The sequence below is a fragment of the Epinephelus lanceolatus genome, chromosome 14 (assembly GCF_041903045.1).
Source record: "Epinephelus lanceolatus isolate andai-2023 chromosome 14, ASM4190304v1, whole genome shotgun sequence".
Classification (NCBI taxonomy): Eukaryota; Metazoa; Chordata; class Actinopteri; order Perciformes; family Serranidae; genus Epinephelus; species Epinephelus lanceolatus.
Window position 1 is genome coordinate 34,629,570 of NC_135747.1, and position 19,351 is coordinate 34,648,920.

Sequence of the window (19,351 nt, forward strand, 5' to 3'; positions counted from 1 at the left end):
GCATAATCAGTCTCATTTATCCAGTGATATGCTCCGTACTAGTGGGCAATGCAGTGGTTAGCATCACAGCAAGAAGGTCCCTGGTTTGAACCCAGCGTGGGTTTCCTCCAGGTACTCCAGCTTCCTCCCACAGTCCAAAGACATGCAGGTTAATTGATGACTCTAAATTGTCCGTAGGTGTGAATGTGAGTGTGAATGGTTGTCTGTCTCTATGTGTCAGCTCTGTGATAGTCTGGTGACCTGTCCAGGGTGAACCCTGCCTCTCGCCTAATGTCAGCTGGGATAGGCTCCAGTAAGTAAGTGTCCACGAACAGGACATGCGGTTACAGAAAATGAATGAACGAATGAGTACAAACAGTCTCAGGCACGGCTGAGTAGCGTGCCAAGGCACACGTGTGTCTGCGTGTGTGTTTGGACAGTGATCAAGCAGAGCCTGTGTTCGGGAGGAGTGACCATGCGGCTGTCTTGTGTGGACCGTTACATCATTCCATAACCACAAACCATGGATTACCAGAAGTATCCGGAAGCATGGACAATTATAAAGCGGCCGCCAACAATGTAAGAACAGGCATAAAAATGGACCAAATTACAGTGCAGTGTTACAGGAGCTGATGGGATCACGTCACTGGAGCTGTTCCTTGTATAATTCCATGTGACAAATAAATGAGTGCATGCTCAGGTGCACTCAGGAGGTGCTACTTGTCGGCAAGGGTGTTTAAGATTAAATTTAAAGTGTAACATTGGTCGGTTAGTTGTCCTCTGCACTGACCTCTCCTGATTCAAATCACCCATCAAAACTCATGTTTTCAAAACGGCTTTTAATGTGTATTTTATGATTGTTTTTTTACTCGTGGAAAGACTGGATACATAAGACTTTGATTACACTGCATGAGTTGTGTGAGAGTTTAAATTCATGAAGGGTGTTCGCCTTTTTGGATTCTTCGTTCAACGTGGCAGCATGCAAGAAAAACAAAGGTTGCTTCACAAAGTCAAATACACACATGATCATTTTGCGGGTGAAATATTCCTTTAAATCAGACTGAAACTTCCTCAGTTATACTTTTATATCATCTCTATCCTGCTACATCGTTTACCAGTCAAGTAAACATCGCTTATTGTCACTTGTGCTGTGAATTCAGATATCATGGGACTCGTCTGAGTTCATTCACCACTGGGGGCGACTCTGCAGCGATACATATGTGGAGGCTGATACAGAGCGCCTGAAGGCACCATTAGTTTTGGCAGCTGTTAGGATGACTGTCTTATTTAGAAGGCTGAATGTTGACCCACATTCATTCAAAGAAGTCGGCCCATGAGACGGGACGCCGCTGTCGTCATTGTGGTCGGGCACTTTTGAGAAAGAATAATTTCTTTCTCAGAAGTCTTTGTCGACTTTTTTGTAGACCTTTCTTCAGTCACTGAGCGTTTTGTTGAGATGAGTGTGAGTCGTGTTTTTTGATGGACTGATTTCTTTAAGCACAGTTACTTTTAGTTGCTTTACGGACATGAGTAGGACGCAAGGACTCACAGCTCTTAGTTAGCAGCAGTGCGTTCACATCAACTCAACTGCAGCTATGCTTAATTTCAGCTTTAAAAACGTCACTGAAATGGAAACAATGCAAAATGTTTGCATCAAACAGAGTTAATGTGACTCAGAAAGTTTCTGATTTTCTTTCTGTTGTACTCACAATTTGGGATCTGAGATATCTCCGCGTCTCTAACTCAAACACATTCTCCATAAAAGCACATTTATACTGCATACAGATAAACACGTGTCACATGCTGAGGCATTCTGTACATACGGCATTGTTGTGAGCCAAAGCAGACACGAGTACGATTACAGACTGTATTTATACACTTACATCAACCACATCCAAGGGTTTCATTTAAAATATACAGATGCTTTTTATCTGTAACAATTTTAATTTGAAGGTACGGCTGTGCGCTCAGGTAGCTATCACTTTCAGTGATTCTTTACAAAGATGACGACGATGTCTTTTAGATAAAGTGTCTACTTTCTCAGCATCAAAGTTTAGATTGATTATATATATATATATATAATTATATATATTTACAAAACAACAGCATGTTCAGGTGGTTTTTTTTTAGTATTTTCAGGTATTTATACTTGGGAGATTTTCAATGTCCCTGGATGAAAACAAGGAAGTGACGACACCTGGTTTCCCTTATAAAAAACCTATTTCTTTGGCTATTTGGATTTACTTGACCAATCCTCCTAGCTGGCTCAAGCTCCATCCTGGTTAAGCGCACTTGTGGCTTTATACTTCATTATTACTGTAGTGTATCTTCACTAACAACTGACAAGCAACAGACTTTTAAACATTGCAGACTGGACAAAGTATAAATGACACAGGGTGATATATAAAACATACGACAATGAGGGTAAGCATGAGAGTCCGTGGATAAGCACTGATACAGGCAAAATATACTGAGTTTTGTCCTTGTCCTGGGTTTGTCGGAAATGACAACATGGCTCGGCTCTACTCCGCCAGGTACATGGCCACATCACAAGCAGGAGCAGCGAAGATCCCACTGCGTTCAGTCAGGACTCTTTCATCCTGCGGGAGAGAGCAGACAGGACATGTGGTTTAAGGAAACTGTGGTTAAGGGTTTTTGTTTTTTTCATTTTTTGCATACAAATAACAATGACTGAAAAAAAATAAGGGAACACTTAGTCATCACAGTGTAACACCAAGACAGTCAAACAGCTGCTTTGGTGCAAATCAAAGTGACAACAGGTGCGATGGAGAGGCAAAAGCAAGACAACCCACAAAAACAGATTCCAAAGATTCCAGACGCAACAAAACTGTTTTAGGACACTGCAGAGAAAAGTTGCAGTGGTCTGAATGACTCGGTTGTATATTGGCTCAGGTCTGCTCAGGTCTGCTCATGCAGTTGCAAGGGATTCAACTGTCTCGACCTTGTAACAAATCAGCGGCAAGCTCGAGATATTTTTTTTTGGACAGCTGGGTACCCACGTGGGCCGTACACATGGTTGCACGCTGCCGCTGTTGCACACACACAGTAGTGAACATGGCAGACTTCTGGACAGAGGAGAGAAAAGACGAGCTCATAAATCTTTTGGATGCACTACCCTGTTTGTATAACGTGAGGTTACATGTGTAACCCTGGTTCTCTGAGTGAAGAGACTTCCCCTCCACCCATAGATATATTGTATATATCTCTATTGGAGACCTGAACCCTTGGGTCAGGTGACATGGATCATTTCTTTAAGACAATCCACCACGCCCCCCTGTGATCTAGATCTGATGGAACAAATCCTAGAGCGGCCTTGAGGTGGAGGGGAAGCCTCTTCACTCAGAGAACCAGGGTTACACATGTACCCTCCCATTCTCTATCGTTCTAGCTTCCACGTCACCTGACCCAAGGGTTCAGGTCTCCAATAGAGATATATACAATATATCTCTGGGTGGAGGGGAAGCCTAGAACGATAGAGAACACCAGTTTAAAGAGCTACTCCAACAAAACAACGCAAAGAAAAGGTAACGTTAGGGTATCTAACCAGAGACGGTCACATTCAAGAATCATTGAGTGCTCTGCTGATGCATCCATGTGCTCTCTGGGGTTTGTTGTGCTCAGCTTTACGTTACATTGTGACGTACCCGTTGCTGTAGAAACGACAGCGGTTTACAGGATGTCGTAAGAGCCAGCCTCAGCTCGGTGCCTTGGTGTGAAATGTACTGTCGCAAGACGTTGTCTAAGTCTACACGAGGAGAGGCTGACAGGGCCGTAGAAGGGCATCAACCCAGCAGCAGGACCGGTATCTGCTCCTTTGTGTGAGGAGGAACAGGAGGAGCACTGCCAGAAATGACCTCCATAATGTGACTGACGCACATTATGAGCTGCCACGATAAAAATCAAGTTGGATCAGGCTGTGATTTCAATTTTTTACTTTGACTTTCAGTGTGATCTTGAATCCAGCCCTCAGTGGGTTGATGATTTTGGTTTCCACTGACCATTGTCAAGTCATTTTGTTCTCTGTCAATAGAGATTTTCCACTTGAATAATTCATTCATCAGGATCTGATGTGTGATTGAAGTGTTCCCCAATTTTTTTTGAGCAGTGCATGGATGCTTCACACACATTTTCCACCCGCCAGCACAGAAGACCTACGCAAGCAGCACAATTTCAAAGTGGGCACCCAAGATTTGAGTCATTGATCCAGTGTGTGACCAAATGTCTCTCCTTCTGTTCCTGAGATATGTTGAGTAATGGCCAGAAAAGTGTTTCACGCAGAACGTTATGATGTCACAGTGAAGCTGACCTTTGTTTTTCTGGATGTAAAACGTCTTCACGTCATCATTTTATTCAATTAGACATTTAAGTGAAGTGTTGTCATAATCAGCATATGAATTCTTGACTTATGCAAAAAACATGTTTTGCGAGGTCAAACTGAACTTGACCTTTGACCACCAAATTCTAATCTGTTTATTTTTCAGTCCAAGTGGACGTTTGTCTCTGTCAACTACGATGGAGTGTCAGAAAAAAATAATAATCTGAGATTTCAGTAAGTCACAACATTGCATCACGAGACCTTTGCTCTGTTTGGGACTGTCTCACTACTTCAGGATGCTTCCTATTCAAAAGCTCAGGGAAGCAGCTGCCAGCTCTGTTTTAACTGAGGTGGTGAAGTTTACAATTGTTTAGACAATAAGTAACACAATCGTGACATTTATGCCTGGTCAGTACAAGTGTTTTCCGTCAGTTTCAAGTTTCCACCTCTGTTGAAGAGCAGCACACAGAGTCCCAGATGGGGCGATGTGTCTGTCTGACAGTTTGAAACAACAGAGTAAATCAAGCCTACAGGGATAACATCAATACCTGAGGTCAATACAGAATGCTTTAGAGCCTTACTGCATTATTCCATTATATTTGTATTACTTTAATTTTCACCTGGTGTCTGAATTTCATGTTTTCCTTTTCATAATTAGATATTTCCTCCATAAAATGATGCAAAAAGGCAGAAATTGGTGCAGAAATATTCACCACAATGCAGGAAATTAAGTGTTTGATGCTCAAAATGTCCTGAAGGAAGAACCCAAGGCCCCACACCTTTGCATGGCAGAGAATTTGTCTTTTGGTCTTGAACTTGTCACTTTAAACTGTATTCGTCATTTGTTAGTATATTCCAACACTGTTTAGACATAATGATTAATTGGTTCATTTAAATAGTAATCTTCAGAATTGATCATAAAAATAATCATTAGTTGAGGCCCTACATTTATTAAGAGTCTAAAAATACTGACTATCATCATTTATTTTCTCCTTTAATTTGAATGATCTTGTTTACCTGCGTCTGTCTGGGGCATTCCAGGTAGTGCTGAATGTTGAGTGTGTGCTCTGAAGACGACATGTTGGGCGGAGCGGTCAGAGGACTGATGTTGGCATTCTCCTGGTTGATGGCCGATGTGCCCACCACAGGCTCGCTGTGGCTCCACTGGAAGTAGCAGGAACCTTGAGGGGGACTCTGATCCAGAGACGTGTCAGCCCCCCTCAGGCCTGAAGACCCAGACAGAGCCAGGACGTCGCCTCCTGCTGGACTGTTAGAAAAGTGCTGGTCAAACATGCAGCTGCTGTGAGTAGCTGCCTGGCCACACGTCAGCCCTCCCTGCTGAGTGTGGCTCAGTCCGGTGACGTTCCTTGGCCAAAGGCCAGCACGTGGGAATGTTTGGCTTTGTAGAGTTTGGCTGTGGCATGCTGGCATCGGCTCATGTCCATTCTGCATGACGCCAGCATGAGGCAGCTTCTGCTGCTGGCCCTGCGGCCACTGCTGAACCTGGTGGTTGTGCGTTTCAAAAGCGGAGCTTCCTTGCAGACACGTTGTGGGAAAGGGAATGGGAATATTAGGTGTGCTAGAGGAAACAAAGTCATTGCATGGAATCAGGGGCGGCAAAATGTCCATGACGCCAAGTGCTACATTGTTTGGTTGTTGAACAGAGCTCTGCAGCAGCTGTCCGTTTGTTATTGCAGGAGCCTGCAAATTGTTTTGAGGACCCCGCAGAAGCTGACTGGACTGCGTCTGTGCAGTCGGGAAGCCCATGTGGTTGATAGGTGCCTGTGCACAGGATTGAAAAGGGGCTGAGGCAGCGGAAGCGTCAGAGACAGTGAGCTCTGGGAGCTCTATAGAGGGGCTGTAAATATCCTGGAGCTGCAGCTGCTGAAGAGGGGGCAGGTTGGTGTCAGCCTGAGGCATCAGGGGACCGTGGTGGGAGAGTTTCTGGGTGCTGCTGAACATCTGAGCAGACTCTGCCAAGCTTTGCCCTGCAGTCACTGGACCATTCATTGCATTCTGCTGGTGAGCATAGAGACCATTCACTGGAGAGTAATAACAATCAGGGCTCGGGGCCTGAAACAACTGAGGCTCACTAAGTCCAGCGGCTGAGAGCTGGACAGCCTGAGTGAAGGGGACCTGCTGATTGTCGTTGACTGCTGTGAGGCAGGCGGGAGTGCCGGTGTTGAGACAGTGATCTCCCTTCTCCTTGAACAAAACACTATCAATGAAGTCAAATATGTCATTAGTGAGGATGCTGTCCAGCTCAGACCTGACGCCGTTCTGCTGGCCCTCGTCCTGACTTAATCCCTTGAGCGTGTTTTCCCACTCCATCAGCTCTGCATCACTGACCTCCAGATTCTGCAGAGCTGCAGAGAAGTCACCGTCCTGTGCCATTTTTTCCAGGTTGTCAATCACAGCCATCACTGACTGCTTGGCCTCCTCTTTCAATGCAACAGGGTCACTTGACGTGGTTGTAGTTCCACTGTCGTGCCATACGTCACTGGTAACGCTAATCAGGGCCCCACTGTCCAAAAACACTTGATCCACAGGTAGAGGGGGGTCTACTGGCTGCGTGTAGACTCTTTCGTCCTGACTCAGGAAGCAGTCCAGCAGAGAGCCAGGGGTCACATCCTTTTTAATGTCAACTGTGTTGTTAAACATTTTATTGAACTGAAACTGAGTGATGTCCACTGTGGGGCCGGTGTTGTACAGGACGCCCTCTCCTGTGGTGAAGGAGAAGGGAAGCTGCAGCCTCCTCTGACGCAGATATTCCTCACCCTCGGCATTGCTGAAAAAGAACAAATAGCTCATTACATTACTGACACCAAGATCAGAGTCTTATTGAGCTGAGTAAGAAACCTGGTCAGATAGGTGTCTCTTTTACCCGCGCATCTCCTGTCCTGGCAGACAACATGCCATCTTTCATAATCATGGCATGTCACTGACAGTTATTAAAGGTGGGGTAGGCAGTTTAATTTTAGCTTCACTGGGCAAAAATCCAGAATAACTTTAAGCGTATTGTAATTCAAGTGGACTGACAGTAAACTAGACAACAGCAACTTCTCTTGGCTCCATTTTTAGGCCGTAGAAAATGTAGCTTGTGACAGGAGACTTTGATCAATCACAGGTCATTTCAGAGAGAGGGCATTCCTATTGGCTGTACTACAAATGCAGATGTGCGTGCACGCCCTCAGTGAAAGTTTAATTCAATGGTGCAGAATCCTGCAGAGAAAGCTGCTATTTCAGCATTGTCAGCAACTGCCTACGCTGCAAACAACCCAAAAAAGGTAGACTTATCTAGAGCTTCGAATCACAGTGTGTCCTCCGCCTCACTCCTCGCTGCTAAAGACCACCTCGCTGGTAGAAGTGTGGGCAGCAGTTTCCGAGACAAACCTACAGTCAGCAGCAGCAGCAACTCCAATCCAGCCAACTCAAACCCCATCTCTGGGGAATCAGTGAGCCCAACTCCCTGCTAGATCAGCAAACTTTCTGTTGCTGCCTTTACACAGGTTAGATCCTGTATTGCTGCTTTTCCTGATTTCTGCCTGCACCAGCTTTAAAGGGTCAAACACTTACACCAAAGCTCTCTGATACGCGATGATGAATTCAGGTCTTCCTCCTTTGTAGATCAGCTTGGCGTTGGCCTTCACCCACACCCAGCCGTTCGACTTGCTCAGGAGCCTGAAAACAGTCAGACCGCTCTCTCCTGTTTTAATCACTGTGAAATAAAGACAAAAACAACACACAATGAGAGGTTTCCAGTAAAGTGGCAGTAAATGTTTGGTGTAACTACTGTTATGGTTTATTCACCATACAGTACACTGTGATGTGCTGTTCTTAGAGCTTCGCTAGCAGATGAATTTAAAATATAATGTTTCCCTTGAGGGCAGGATTAGAAAAAAGACCACTGGGTCATTAAGATCATTTTGGAAGCATACATTTCAGGTTTCACAACTTTTCCATCAGATGTTTCTTGACTACAAACTGAAATTATATCTCAAGAAGTTACTCAAAACTTTAGAATTCAACCTAAGGGGGTCACAAATACCCACAACTAAATTTCATGTCAATATGGGCAGTATTTGATGTGATAATTTACTCTGGATCCAAGTATAATCGCTGTTTCGTTACGATACATAAAAAGGTTACACTAATTACAGTATTTTTATACAATTAACACAAAATTTTAAATGTGCTTAATCATGTAAAACAACACGACAAACAAGCTACTATAAAGGCTAATAGTTTAACAATATTTTCTTGAAGGTCCAGTGTGAAGGATATAGGGGGAAGGGGAAATTGAATATAATATAATGTTTGTTTTCTTTGGTGTATAATCGCCTGAAAATAAGAATTGTCGTGTTTTCATTACCTTAGAATGAGACATTTATGTCTACAGGAGCCCAGAACGGACAAACCAAACACTGACTCTAGATACACCCATTTGTGTTTTCCCGTCAGGCCTGTCCGCAACGAGAAAAACACCAATTTCTTAAAGTGAAACTGCATAATTCAGTGTTGTAAATGGTTTAAATCACAAGGTCCACGTCTTTTGAAGAGGAAGAGATCTATGCATATTATTCAGCTCACGGTAAAAACCTCTTTAACATCTGGATCTTCAAGTATCAGAGAAAAAGGTGAGCACACATTAGCAGGTGCTGGGCTAGCAACCTGTCTCTGACAAACCAAACAGCATTGGAGAAACACTGATATGTAACATGAAACTGCTTAATTCAGTGTTTTTATCGGTTTTAATTATTTGGTTGGTCTGTTGGAGAGGAGGAGACCCAGTAAAAAAAAAACCTCCTGAACAATGAATACAGATGTAATTCTAACCAGGAGAAGTTTCAGCTGATTGCAATCTGCAATCCTCACCACTAGATGCCACTAAATCCCCTAAATCTCGCACATTGGGCCTCTAAAACAAGTATTTTTCTTTGTATGACCTTTCTAGTAGGAAAGAATTTTTAAGCTGCCTATCTGATTACCTCCTACATCAAACAATATTGTTGCATCTCCATCAAATAATATCCACATTTAATGTTCATGTGCAGTAGAATTTGCCAACATACTGCGGATGTGGTTGTCGGCACAATACATCATGTCAGCAGCGTGGATGAATTGGTAGCCGGAGCCTCTCATGCACAGTTCAGTCTCTGAATAGCCCAGAACAATCTTCCCCCTGGAGAAAGGCAGAAGAAAAAACACAGTTTGTTGAAGCTGGAAGAAACCTCAGTTGAAGACACAGTTGAGATGCAGCATGTGGGATTTTTTTTTTGCTGCACAGTTGGCAAAATAATACATTTAAAAGAAATAATGGAAGAAGTCGCAGCACCTGCTATCTACACCTGTGGGTGTGAAGTCCAGCTTGTGCTTAGTTTGAAAGAGGAGCATTTTGGCTCTGATCTCCACGATGGTTGGAGACTGGACGGGCATAGCGATGGAGAAAAGTGCCAGCTGAGGTTTGCTAGCGTTCCCGTTGTCCCTCATAAGCCTCTGGCCATGGAGGTACTTCAGTCGGCCCTGGAACTTCAGAGCCTGGACAGGGTGGGAAAAAAGGGGAGGATGAGAAACTCTGGGGGTTTAGCTTGGAACCACAGCACACTTCTCCACTTTGTCAGTCAGTGCATTTTAGATGAGCTTGGGCCCAGTTGTTGATGATGTATGACTTTCACTTTGCACGATAGAGTCTAAACTTGCATTTGTAGATGCAGTGATAAACTGTGTTTACTGAAAACGGGTTTCCAAAGAGTTCCTGAGCCCATGTCGTAATATCCGTCAATCATGGTGGTTTTTAATACAGTGCTGTATGAGGGGGGTCGAAGGTCACAGGCATTCAATGTTGGTTTTCAGCCTTCCTCCTTATGTGCACAGATTTCTCTAGATTGTCTGAATCTTTTGATGGTTTTATAGATTGTAGTTGGTGAAATTCATAATTTTCTTTCAACTACATGCTGAGAAACCTTGTTCCTAAGCTGCTGGACTATTTGCCCGCACAGTTTTTCACACAGTGGTGAAACTCACACCGCATCACAACTGCATGAGATTCAAGCAAAAGTAATCACGCCACATTACACCTAGTCTGAGTGGGCGGAAGTTCGCTGCATAGATCAGCCTCTCATCGGGCGGAACGAGCCACCCTCTGAAGTCCCGCCCTACCACCTCCGGTTGTGTAGCAGTTTTCAACACGTCCTTTACTAACTTTTGCTGTGCCATGGTTCGCGTCCTGTAGGCGATATTTTTGTGGGCGTGTTACACCAAAACCTGTTTCCCCCCGGCAATATTTTTGCAAGCGCACCGTTGCTGTGGCACCGCCCAGAACGATTGTGATTGCTTGAAAGAAATAAAAAAAGCTGGGACGTTTTTTTTCTCCAATCTTAAAGTGAGAGTCAGCGCAGCCAGACCTTTCTTTTCTTGAGAAAAGTCTGGTGAGCGAGACTACATTACACCTGATTTCGACGACGCAACTTTAAATACTGTACTCACCAGGAAGCCAGAGGAATTGTCCAGGAGGCAGCGGAAGCGACACACAAAGCTCCTCTCCAGGAAGGCGGAGTTCTCTGGGGGAAGCTGCTCAGGACTGTAAATCATTGTGCTGCTACAATTCTGCGAGGCTGAGAACACAGGTTGACGTGAAACATTACGCGTCAGAGCCAGTTACCTGAATCACTGATTTACGTCAGTTTCTTGTCGTGTTCAGGTGTGGAAAGACTGAGCTCATGCTAAAACCTGAAATACAGTCACCGTTCTTACCGTTTTCTCCGTCACCGGCAGATGGGGGGTTGAGAGCAAAGTGAAGCTGCTGTCTGAACAGAGCCCGGTCATCAGTATGGATGAGCTCAAACACACTCTGGTGAACCACGTCAGACTGTCGGCAGAGGAAGAGACACAGCACTTCATCAGCAATTCAAGTCCTTTAAACACGAGATATACACTGATTCGGAATCCGGAGTAGGGTTGCAAATTTCAAGGAATACTCAAGGTGGAAACTTTCAGTGGGAATCAACAGAAACAAAGGGGTTATTTATCTATATTTGTATTTCATTGTACATTATTTATTGATGTCATCCTATATATTCTATCTCATCTTTAATTGCAAATGGTGCTTTTACTGCTAAGCTGACCCTTTCTCTTGTTAGTACATTTCAATATATGGTTTCTGCTTTGTCTCTTTTTGACCTAAGGGTTCCTTGGCTTGAAAAACGTTGAACACCCCTGGTTTAAAGCATACTTGTCATATGAAACGACAGCTCAAAAGTGGTTTATACTGCAGCAGGAGGGGTATAAGAAGTTTCTTTTGACACTTGGAAACTTGTGACGCATTGGTGACAAAATGAGTGATGTAATTTATATCTACAGGCAGAGTTTCGCAGAGTCTTGGCCTGTTGCTTGAACTAAAGGCTGTACTTTGGCATTTTCGTATTGCCTGCAGTATAGAAGCAGATAAAGACAGACCTGCCCCTCTCTCTCTCAGACTTGGACCATGTTTAACTGTAAGAAATGGAGATCATTTCTTGCCAACCGACCACAATATGTCACCCACTGGCGCGAGCGTTTATTGGTCCTGTGTGGCACAGTGCATCCTTTTTCTCTGTTTTCTCTGGTCATGTGGCACCAATTTCAAAAGTATTTGCGTCTTTCTACTGCATAGACAACCTAGTTTTATTAAAGGGGCATCTTTCCAGCGGTGAAATACTTCTTAAACATCTGTGTGAGATATTTGTACCCAAGTGTTGGACATCTCTCTCTACCACCACCCCTCTCTTGATTGTTACTGCCAAGAGTTCAAAAGAGGGAACCTTTAACAGTCAACTTTCAAGTCTACAAATGAGTATTTGATTCTACAAAAAAAATATTGTATGTAATGTTACATATTATTATAAAAGCCAACATCTTACCTGATGAAAGCCCAGGTAGTCCTTGATTGTGGCAGAGACATAAAACACCAAGCCCTCTGACGTGACCACGATCACAAACCCGTTCAGCGCCTGCACAGGGAACAAACAGTCAGTCAGCATTCAGAGGTTTCTTTAAAGTGCATGCACACATGTCACTGTGCTACTGCAGCACTTTTAAATAATTAAATACCAAAGTCAAACCCATGTGCATACAATTTGGCCAGTGAAAATATACATGTTCGAAATAAAGCAAGTAACACTTGCTGCCGGTCCGCTGCTTCTGCTTATGACCATTATTTTGAGTGGTGGAAAATATGCTTTGCTGGTGGATTTTTTCATCCACCAGTCAAAAAGTTAATCTAATTAATCAGACTTAAGCTTTTTCAAAGTCCTCTAGTGTTGGGTGGGCGTAACTGTAGGACTCCAGGGAAAGAAATGAAACTACAGATCTGTTTGGAAGTATCACTTTATAAATCAACTTTCACCGATTTCTAAAAGGTCAAAATAAGCACAGAAATAAATCCCATTCTGTTGAAAAAAAAAGAAGAAAAAAAAAGAATTAAAATTTAAAATCTGCATTAAAATAAAAATAAATGTATATAAATAAATAAAAACAATAAAACTAAAACTCTTCTGTAATGTTGTTTTTGAACACCAACAGCTGCTGATTCACAAAGGCCCTTTGTGTTACACAATGACCGCCCGTTGAGATCATTATACGGAACTAAGTGTGAAAATGCTCATGACAGGTGAGCGTCAATAAACAAGGTGCAGAGTACATGACAAAGCGCAGGTTTTGTGAAGAGCCACAGAGCGTGGCCAGGCTTTGGCAAGAGTCAGCAAGAGGAGCAGCCTCACCTGTCAAAACTTCCTCCTGCATGGATAGACCTGGATTAACTCTACACAACCTGACTAGAGTACAAACAAACAAACAAAGTCTGACTGGGCATTTAAACACCTGCTAGCCTCAGGCTGTTAAGTAATCAATCAGGGCGTGGGACTGTTTCTTCTACACACAGCAGTAACAGTCAATCAAACTGTTTAAAGGTGCATTTGTACTATTTTTAGGGTGCCTAGCCTTTAATCTATTGTGTGTGAGTTTGTGCTCTTTGCTTGTTGTGATCTTTGTGTGATCTGTCTGGTGTTGCTTTCAGAGTGACAGCTGTTTGGGCAGTAGGGGAGTGCCATATCATCTCATTCACAATAATATGAAAAATTCATATTGTGATACTCGCGATATTTCAGCTTGTTGACACTGATGTCATACTGTAACCCACGGCAACAACAAGCATGGCTTAAAGCAAAATTATTACAGACTCCTTGGTGGCTCCAAAAAGAGGAGCAGCTTCAGTAGTCTACTAATTTGTCATATCGTCAAGAATATTGTTATCACAAAAACACCCTGAAATATTGTGATATTATTTTAGGGCCGTATCGCCCACCCCTAACTGGAAGTTTATCTGACTGAGGAAATGCACATCATCTGACCTGGCTTCATAGTCCTGCTCCTCATGGCCACAGTTTGGATTGATTAGTGTCGAGAAAAGGTATTTCTTTCAGGGATGGGGCATTTATAAGATTTCAGTTTACATCCATGTCTGTCCAGACTCTCATGTAACCATGACGGTAGACAGTGCGTCATATGTGGATGTGTCTGTTTTTCTTTCAAAGTTTTTTTTTCTTTCAAGGTGGGGACCCAAGATTAGTGTCACCAATTCAGTATCTGACCAAATGTCTCTCCTTCTGTTCCTGAGATATGATGTTAAACAATGGCCAGAAAAGTGTTTTTGCGGAACATAATGACGTTACAGTGGGTTGACCTTTGACCTTTTGGATATACAATGTCATCAATTATCATTTTATTCTATTACATCCCATTTTATCCCCTTCCTGTCAAATTTTGTAATAAGCAATATATGAATTCTTGACTTAGAGCCAAAAACAGGTCACAGTGACCTTGATTTTTGACCTTTGACTATCAAAATCTAATCACTTCATCGCTGAGTCCAAGTGGACGTTTGTGCCAAATTTTAGAGAACTTCCTCAAGGCGTTGTTAATATATCATGTCCACAAAAACAAGATGTATGTCAGACAACACGCAAACATAACACCTCTGACAACGCCTTTGCCGGTGAGGAGACATTATACAAGCCAAATGTAACAAGCATTACGATGAATGATTAACATACAACAAGCACTTAGAGCAAATGTGACACATTTACAAGCAGCATCTGCATGGGTGCTTGACTTGTGTCTTACCTGGAGCAGCAGGTCGCCCTCAGAGAAGCCTGTGACGTCCATGTTGTTCCCGTTCTGCCCATTCTGCCCGTTCACTCCAGGTAACATCAGACTGCTGTTATTGGTCTTCATGGCCCCTGCAAAAAAGGTGACAGAACAAAGACGAGGGGTCAGCAGAGGTTATATTAACATCGCTAAAGGTTTTAAGCATTTTCAGCAAGGTTATGTATTGTATCCCTCAATTGAACTGGCTTTGTGTGACAGACAGTGATGTGATCAGGATTTAAACCAATAAAAGGCCATGGGTGAGAGGCACCAGTCTTTTAATTTTTTTTTCTTTTTGACAAATTCAGTGTTTTCTGCTCCCTGACACTTGGCCATCATTTGATTATGGTTACGTTAAATGCGTACTTTTCTAATGGAAGACAAAGCTGTTGCGCAGAACATGAGGACTCTGTGACTACAGCTTGTGATCAGGTCTTCACTGTACCCCTGTCCAGGTAGATTTTTCTTACGTTTATATCTTGAATAATAATCTAAAAATGATAATTTCATTTATTTTTATTCATAGAAATAAATAAAAAGCTAAGATATAGGCCTACTGTTTATTTTTAAAAATGTTTGCTTAAAGCCCTGACACATCAAGCTGACGGTCGGCCATGTCACCCTCGTCTGTGCAGTGTGTTCTGCACTGTTGGCCCTTGTCAGCCCCAGTCGTCTTTTTTTTCTTCCCGATTCAACATGGTGAATTGGTGTCTGCCACAGAGGAACCTGTCTGTGAATGAAATCACTCCGATTAGCAGTTCAGCTCAGCACACGAGAAGAGAAACGAAGTGAGGAAAGTAAACAAACAGTTGAAGTCCAGAGGAAGTGAGACCGAAACAAACGTGTTACATAAGGTAAGATTATTTTTCTACAGCCACTGAGCCCTTTGGCAGAAACGTTTCCTGGTGGTTTGTGTTATTGTTCACTGGCACACAGTAAATATGTTCTTTCAATATTGGAGTTGTTAATGTGCTAACTGGCTAAATAGCGTCAAGACAGTCTTCCTTTTTTGAATGAGGATGACAGACTCCCGCCATCTGCTGCTGTGAAGTTATTTCCTCATCTCACGGTTGATCATCGGCTGTAGTCTTAACGGTGTGTTCATGGGCAACTTTTTTGGTTGTGAGATGCAGCAGGGGGCCTTTGTTGCCACTAGTTCTCTGAAGTTGATTTGGTAAGTTGAGGCCTTTACAAACCTAACATCATGAAGGCCTCATGACCTTACATGAAGCTTTGGCAGCCCCTTGTGGTGGCAGTGGACCCTCAGGTTGGGAACCAGTGCCATAGTTATTCTCCCATTTTCTCTTATCAAAGTTTTTTCTCAGAGAAAGGTTGAAAAAGGACAGTTCTCAAACCTTCATGTTAGTCTAACAGCCTGTATCTTAATCAAATTATCTTGATAAATGGTCTTTATTGCTGTTGCAACGTTGAAGGTCACTACAGTTAATTTCTACAAAGATATTGAAAACTGCTGGTTTGAAGGGACTCTCCCAAATTTCAATAAAATAAATGGAAAAATGCTTTTCATCTTTTTTTTTTTGGAGCTCCTTCTTATCAATCATCACTGACTTTAATAAAGCAGAGAGCCCTAACCACATACAGACAGCGCTATGTAAGAAAAACAATGTCTGAAATGTGGCTTTATTGTCGTTTCACTGAAATAAATTATGTGTTTTGGAATTATTTAAGTCGTAAACTACTGCGGAAAAGTTATGGACGTTCTATTTGACAGGTATAAAAGCACAAACCAAGCATGCCAGCGAGTTCGTTGGTTGTAATAAACGGCAGTAGTCGGGGTCTCTGAGTTCATAATTGTCACTGTATATGCAGCACAGTGCAGGGGAACAGATAATGGGTCTTTTATATAGTTTACTTGGCAAAATATCACATGGCAGCCACATCAAATCTTGCATCTTGCCTAAAGACATACTGTTTGTAGTCTCTCTTACACATTCCAGATGCACAGTATGTGGCTTGATTGATTATTCATTTAGAAGTAAAAAGTTTATTTGATGGCTGAGAACTTGTTTCGTTGCCTCGGCATGTTTAAGGTTGAGAAAGACACAATGGGTTTGTTCTCTCAGGCTATAAATACACACTCCTCTGTTAATATAATGAGGCTACTTCAAGAGACCTGTCCACCGATCACATTTGAGACTGTACTCCAACTTGTCGAGGGATCCCCACCTTCATCTGCACCATTTCAGAGGTCCTGTGACTGAAAGAACGTGAAGTAACAGGACACCGCTGACATTCATTAGAGCCGCTGGGTGTCGAAAACATGTCAGCTAGAGAACAAAGCCAGTTTAGACAACTATTTCCAGGTAGAGGATTACGAAAACTTGGCAACGTCTCTGTTGTGTTTTTATATAAGAGAGATGTGCGAGGTGCCTGAGTGTGTTTGTTGCAGACACAAAATCAAACCTCCAGTGTAAGCAGAAGTTGCATCACATTGTTAATACTGCTCAGGCAGTGCTTAGAACGTCCACATTGAATGACAGCCTGCACTAAGTACAACAACCACTCGGCTCCACTGTTTGTGTTGGCTTTACCTTGGCATCTGGGTAAAGTCACACAGTCCCTGCTGAAAGGCGTCTCACTGTTGATCATTGTTCTCTGGGCAGCCCCGCCATGTCGTGTCATGTTTAGATTGCTTCCCACATTCAGAAGAGTCATGCTATTGTTCTGAGAGACATTAACATCTGAATGATTCTGCACGTTCATGGTTGAACATGTTTACGCTGCAAGCTTTAAGTCTGGGCACAATGCAAAAGTATGCAAATGAGCGTGTAAGTTAGCTGCGGCGAGATACAGCAAGTCAAAAGAGATTTTTTAAATCATTGTGGCAGCACTTGAGTTTGTGTCACTCAGTAACATTATGAAACTGGCCATCGCAAGCTTAAAAGAATTAAAGGATACTATCTGGATTTTTTCTCCTAAAAACCAATGTATAACCTCATACAAAAGAAATCCCTCTCAATCATCACCTGTGACCACTAGAAGTGTGTGGGGTGTATTTGTCTGCAGAGACTCTGAACTGAAGTTTGTGCCTTTATACAAAGGTAGTCACCAGGAACCAGATCGTAAGTTGCACACATCTTAGAGGAAAGCTTCAAAAATGACAGCCCAGTCACCAGAGGAAAATTTTGGCACTGTACATCTCTGCAAACCACAGGTATGTTACATTCTTAGGTCAACTGGGTATTGTATCAACTTTCTGAAGTGATATAGTATATGAGCTGATTGTCATCCAGGAGGCGGAGGGGATGGTGGATGGCGTGACACCTCAGCAAGACGTTCGCAAGCTGCAGGCCACTGTTCAAAACCAACAAACAACAAAGCCAGTTGTGTCTTAGCCAGTCATCACTGTGTTTCCAGCATCTTTTTTGCCACCAAATATGGGTGTTTTTTAGCGACCTGTTGCTGCATTTACAGCCGGGATAACTCCACCAAAAGTGGATGTTTATTAATCAAGACATCACTGTGTTTCCAGCCGGGATAGTGCGACAAAAAGTGATTGTTTTAAAAGATACATTTCCAGTCAGGGTAGTGACATGAAGAACAGTTGTTTTTTTTATTAAGGCATCGCTGCATTTCATGCCAGGACAGTGCCACCAAAAGTTGTTTTTGACTGAGACATGGCTGCATTTCTAGCGGGGATAGTGCCACAAAAAGTAGTTGATTTTACAGTGACATCGCTGCATTTCCAGTCAGGATAGTGCCATGAGGAGCAGTCGTATTTTATCAAAACATCGCTGCGTTTCATGCCAGGATAGTGCCACCAAAATGGTTGTTTTTTTTATTAAGACATGGCTGCATTTCTAGCGGGGATAGTGCCACAAAAAATAGTTGGTTTTACAGCAATATCGTTGCATTTCCAGTCAGGACAGTGCCATGAAGAGCAGTCACATTTTATCAAAACATCGATGCATTTCCTGCCACGACAGTGCCACCAAAAGTGGATGTTTTTCACTGAGACATGGCTGCATTTCTAGCGGGGATAGTGCCATGAAGAGCAGTTGTTTTTAAAGAGACATTGCTGCATTTCCGGTCGGGACAGTGCCATGAGGAGCAATTATGCTTTATCAAAACATTGCTGCGCTTCCTGCTGGGATCGTACTCACAAAAAACTGGGTATCCTAAGCCAAAGCATGATCTTTTCCTAACCATAATCCAGTGTTTTTGCGCCTAAACCCAACCACTTGTTCATCACAACATTGTTGAAACATAAAGAAACGTATTTGCTACATAAAAACATACAAATGTAATGCAACAGTGGTTTGTAGAAATATACAATGCCAACATGTATTCTGGCAATTGGGTTAAGTATCAGAAAGCACAGGGAAAAAAATGCAAATATAGTGAGGCGAAACGCCAAGCAGACAAAGCTCGTTCCAAAGCCAGACTGAATCTGGGGTTGGCTTTAAATTTGAATTTGATGGCGACACTGTTCACAGTAACCAACAATTCCAGCATAGTATACCTTTAAGATTTATCCTGAATTACAGTATGCATGGGTAAAGCCATGTTAAATGGCGTACTATATGGTGTACTGTTCCTTCTGCAATTCACTGTTACACCCATGTGGCCGTTCTGCAGACCAAAACTCTTCTGTGGATCAATACATGATATGAATGTAAGATCATGAGTGTGCAGCAGCAGCAGAAAACAAAACAAGTTATCTGGCTCGAGTCGAGCTTCAACTGTTGGTCCCCCGCCAGAAGACAGGTTTTCTCATTGCTGGAGAACTAATCTGGCAGCCTGCATATCTGCACACGCATAACACATACACAGACATAACACACAAACACACTCTGTCCTCTTGCATCTCTCCCTGGGGGTTTGTTGTAAGCA

General features: G+C 42.8%; 1 protein-coding gene across 1 annotated transcript in view; it reads right to left on the reverse strand.

Moving 5' to 3' along the window:
* Window positions 1-2,095: 2,095 nt before the first annotated feature.
* The window catches only part of LOC117251145 (aryl hydrocarbon receptor-like), a 52,722-nt gene continuing 35,466 nt past the window's right edge, over window positions 2,096-19,351 (reverse strand). The window contains exons 3-11 of the mRNA XM_033617144.2: window positions 14,474-14,589; window positions 12,214-12,303; window positions 11,069-11,183; window positions 10,802-10,929; window positions 9,651-9,853; window positions 9,388-9,497; window positions 7,892-8,033; window positions 5,333-7,103; window positions 2,096-2,579 (exon numbers count right to left, since the gene is read on the reverse strand). Coding sequence (XP_033473035.2) covers window positions 2,502-2,579; window positions 5,333-7,103; window positions 7,892-8,033; window positions 9,388-9,497; window positions 9,651-9,853; window positions 10,802-10,929; window positions 11,069-11,183; window positions 12,214-12,303; window positions 14,474-14,589 — 2,753 coding nt within the window. The 3' untranslated portion in view covers window positions 2,096-2,501. The remainder of the gene's footprint in view (window positions 2,580-5,332; window positions 7,104-7,891; window positions 8,034-9,387; window positions 9,498-9,650; window positions 9,854-10,801; window positions 10,930-11,068; window positions 11,184-12,213; window positions 12,304-14,473; window positions 14,590-19,351) is intronic.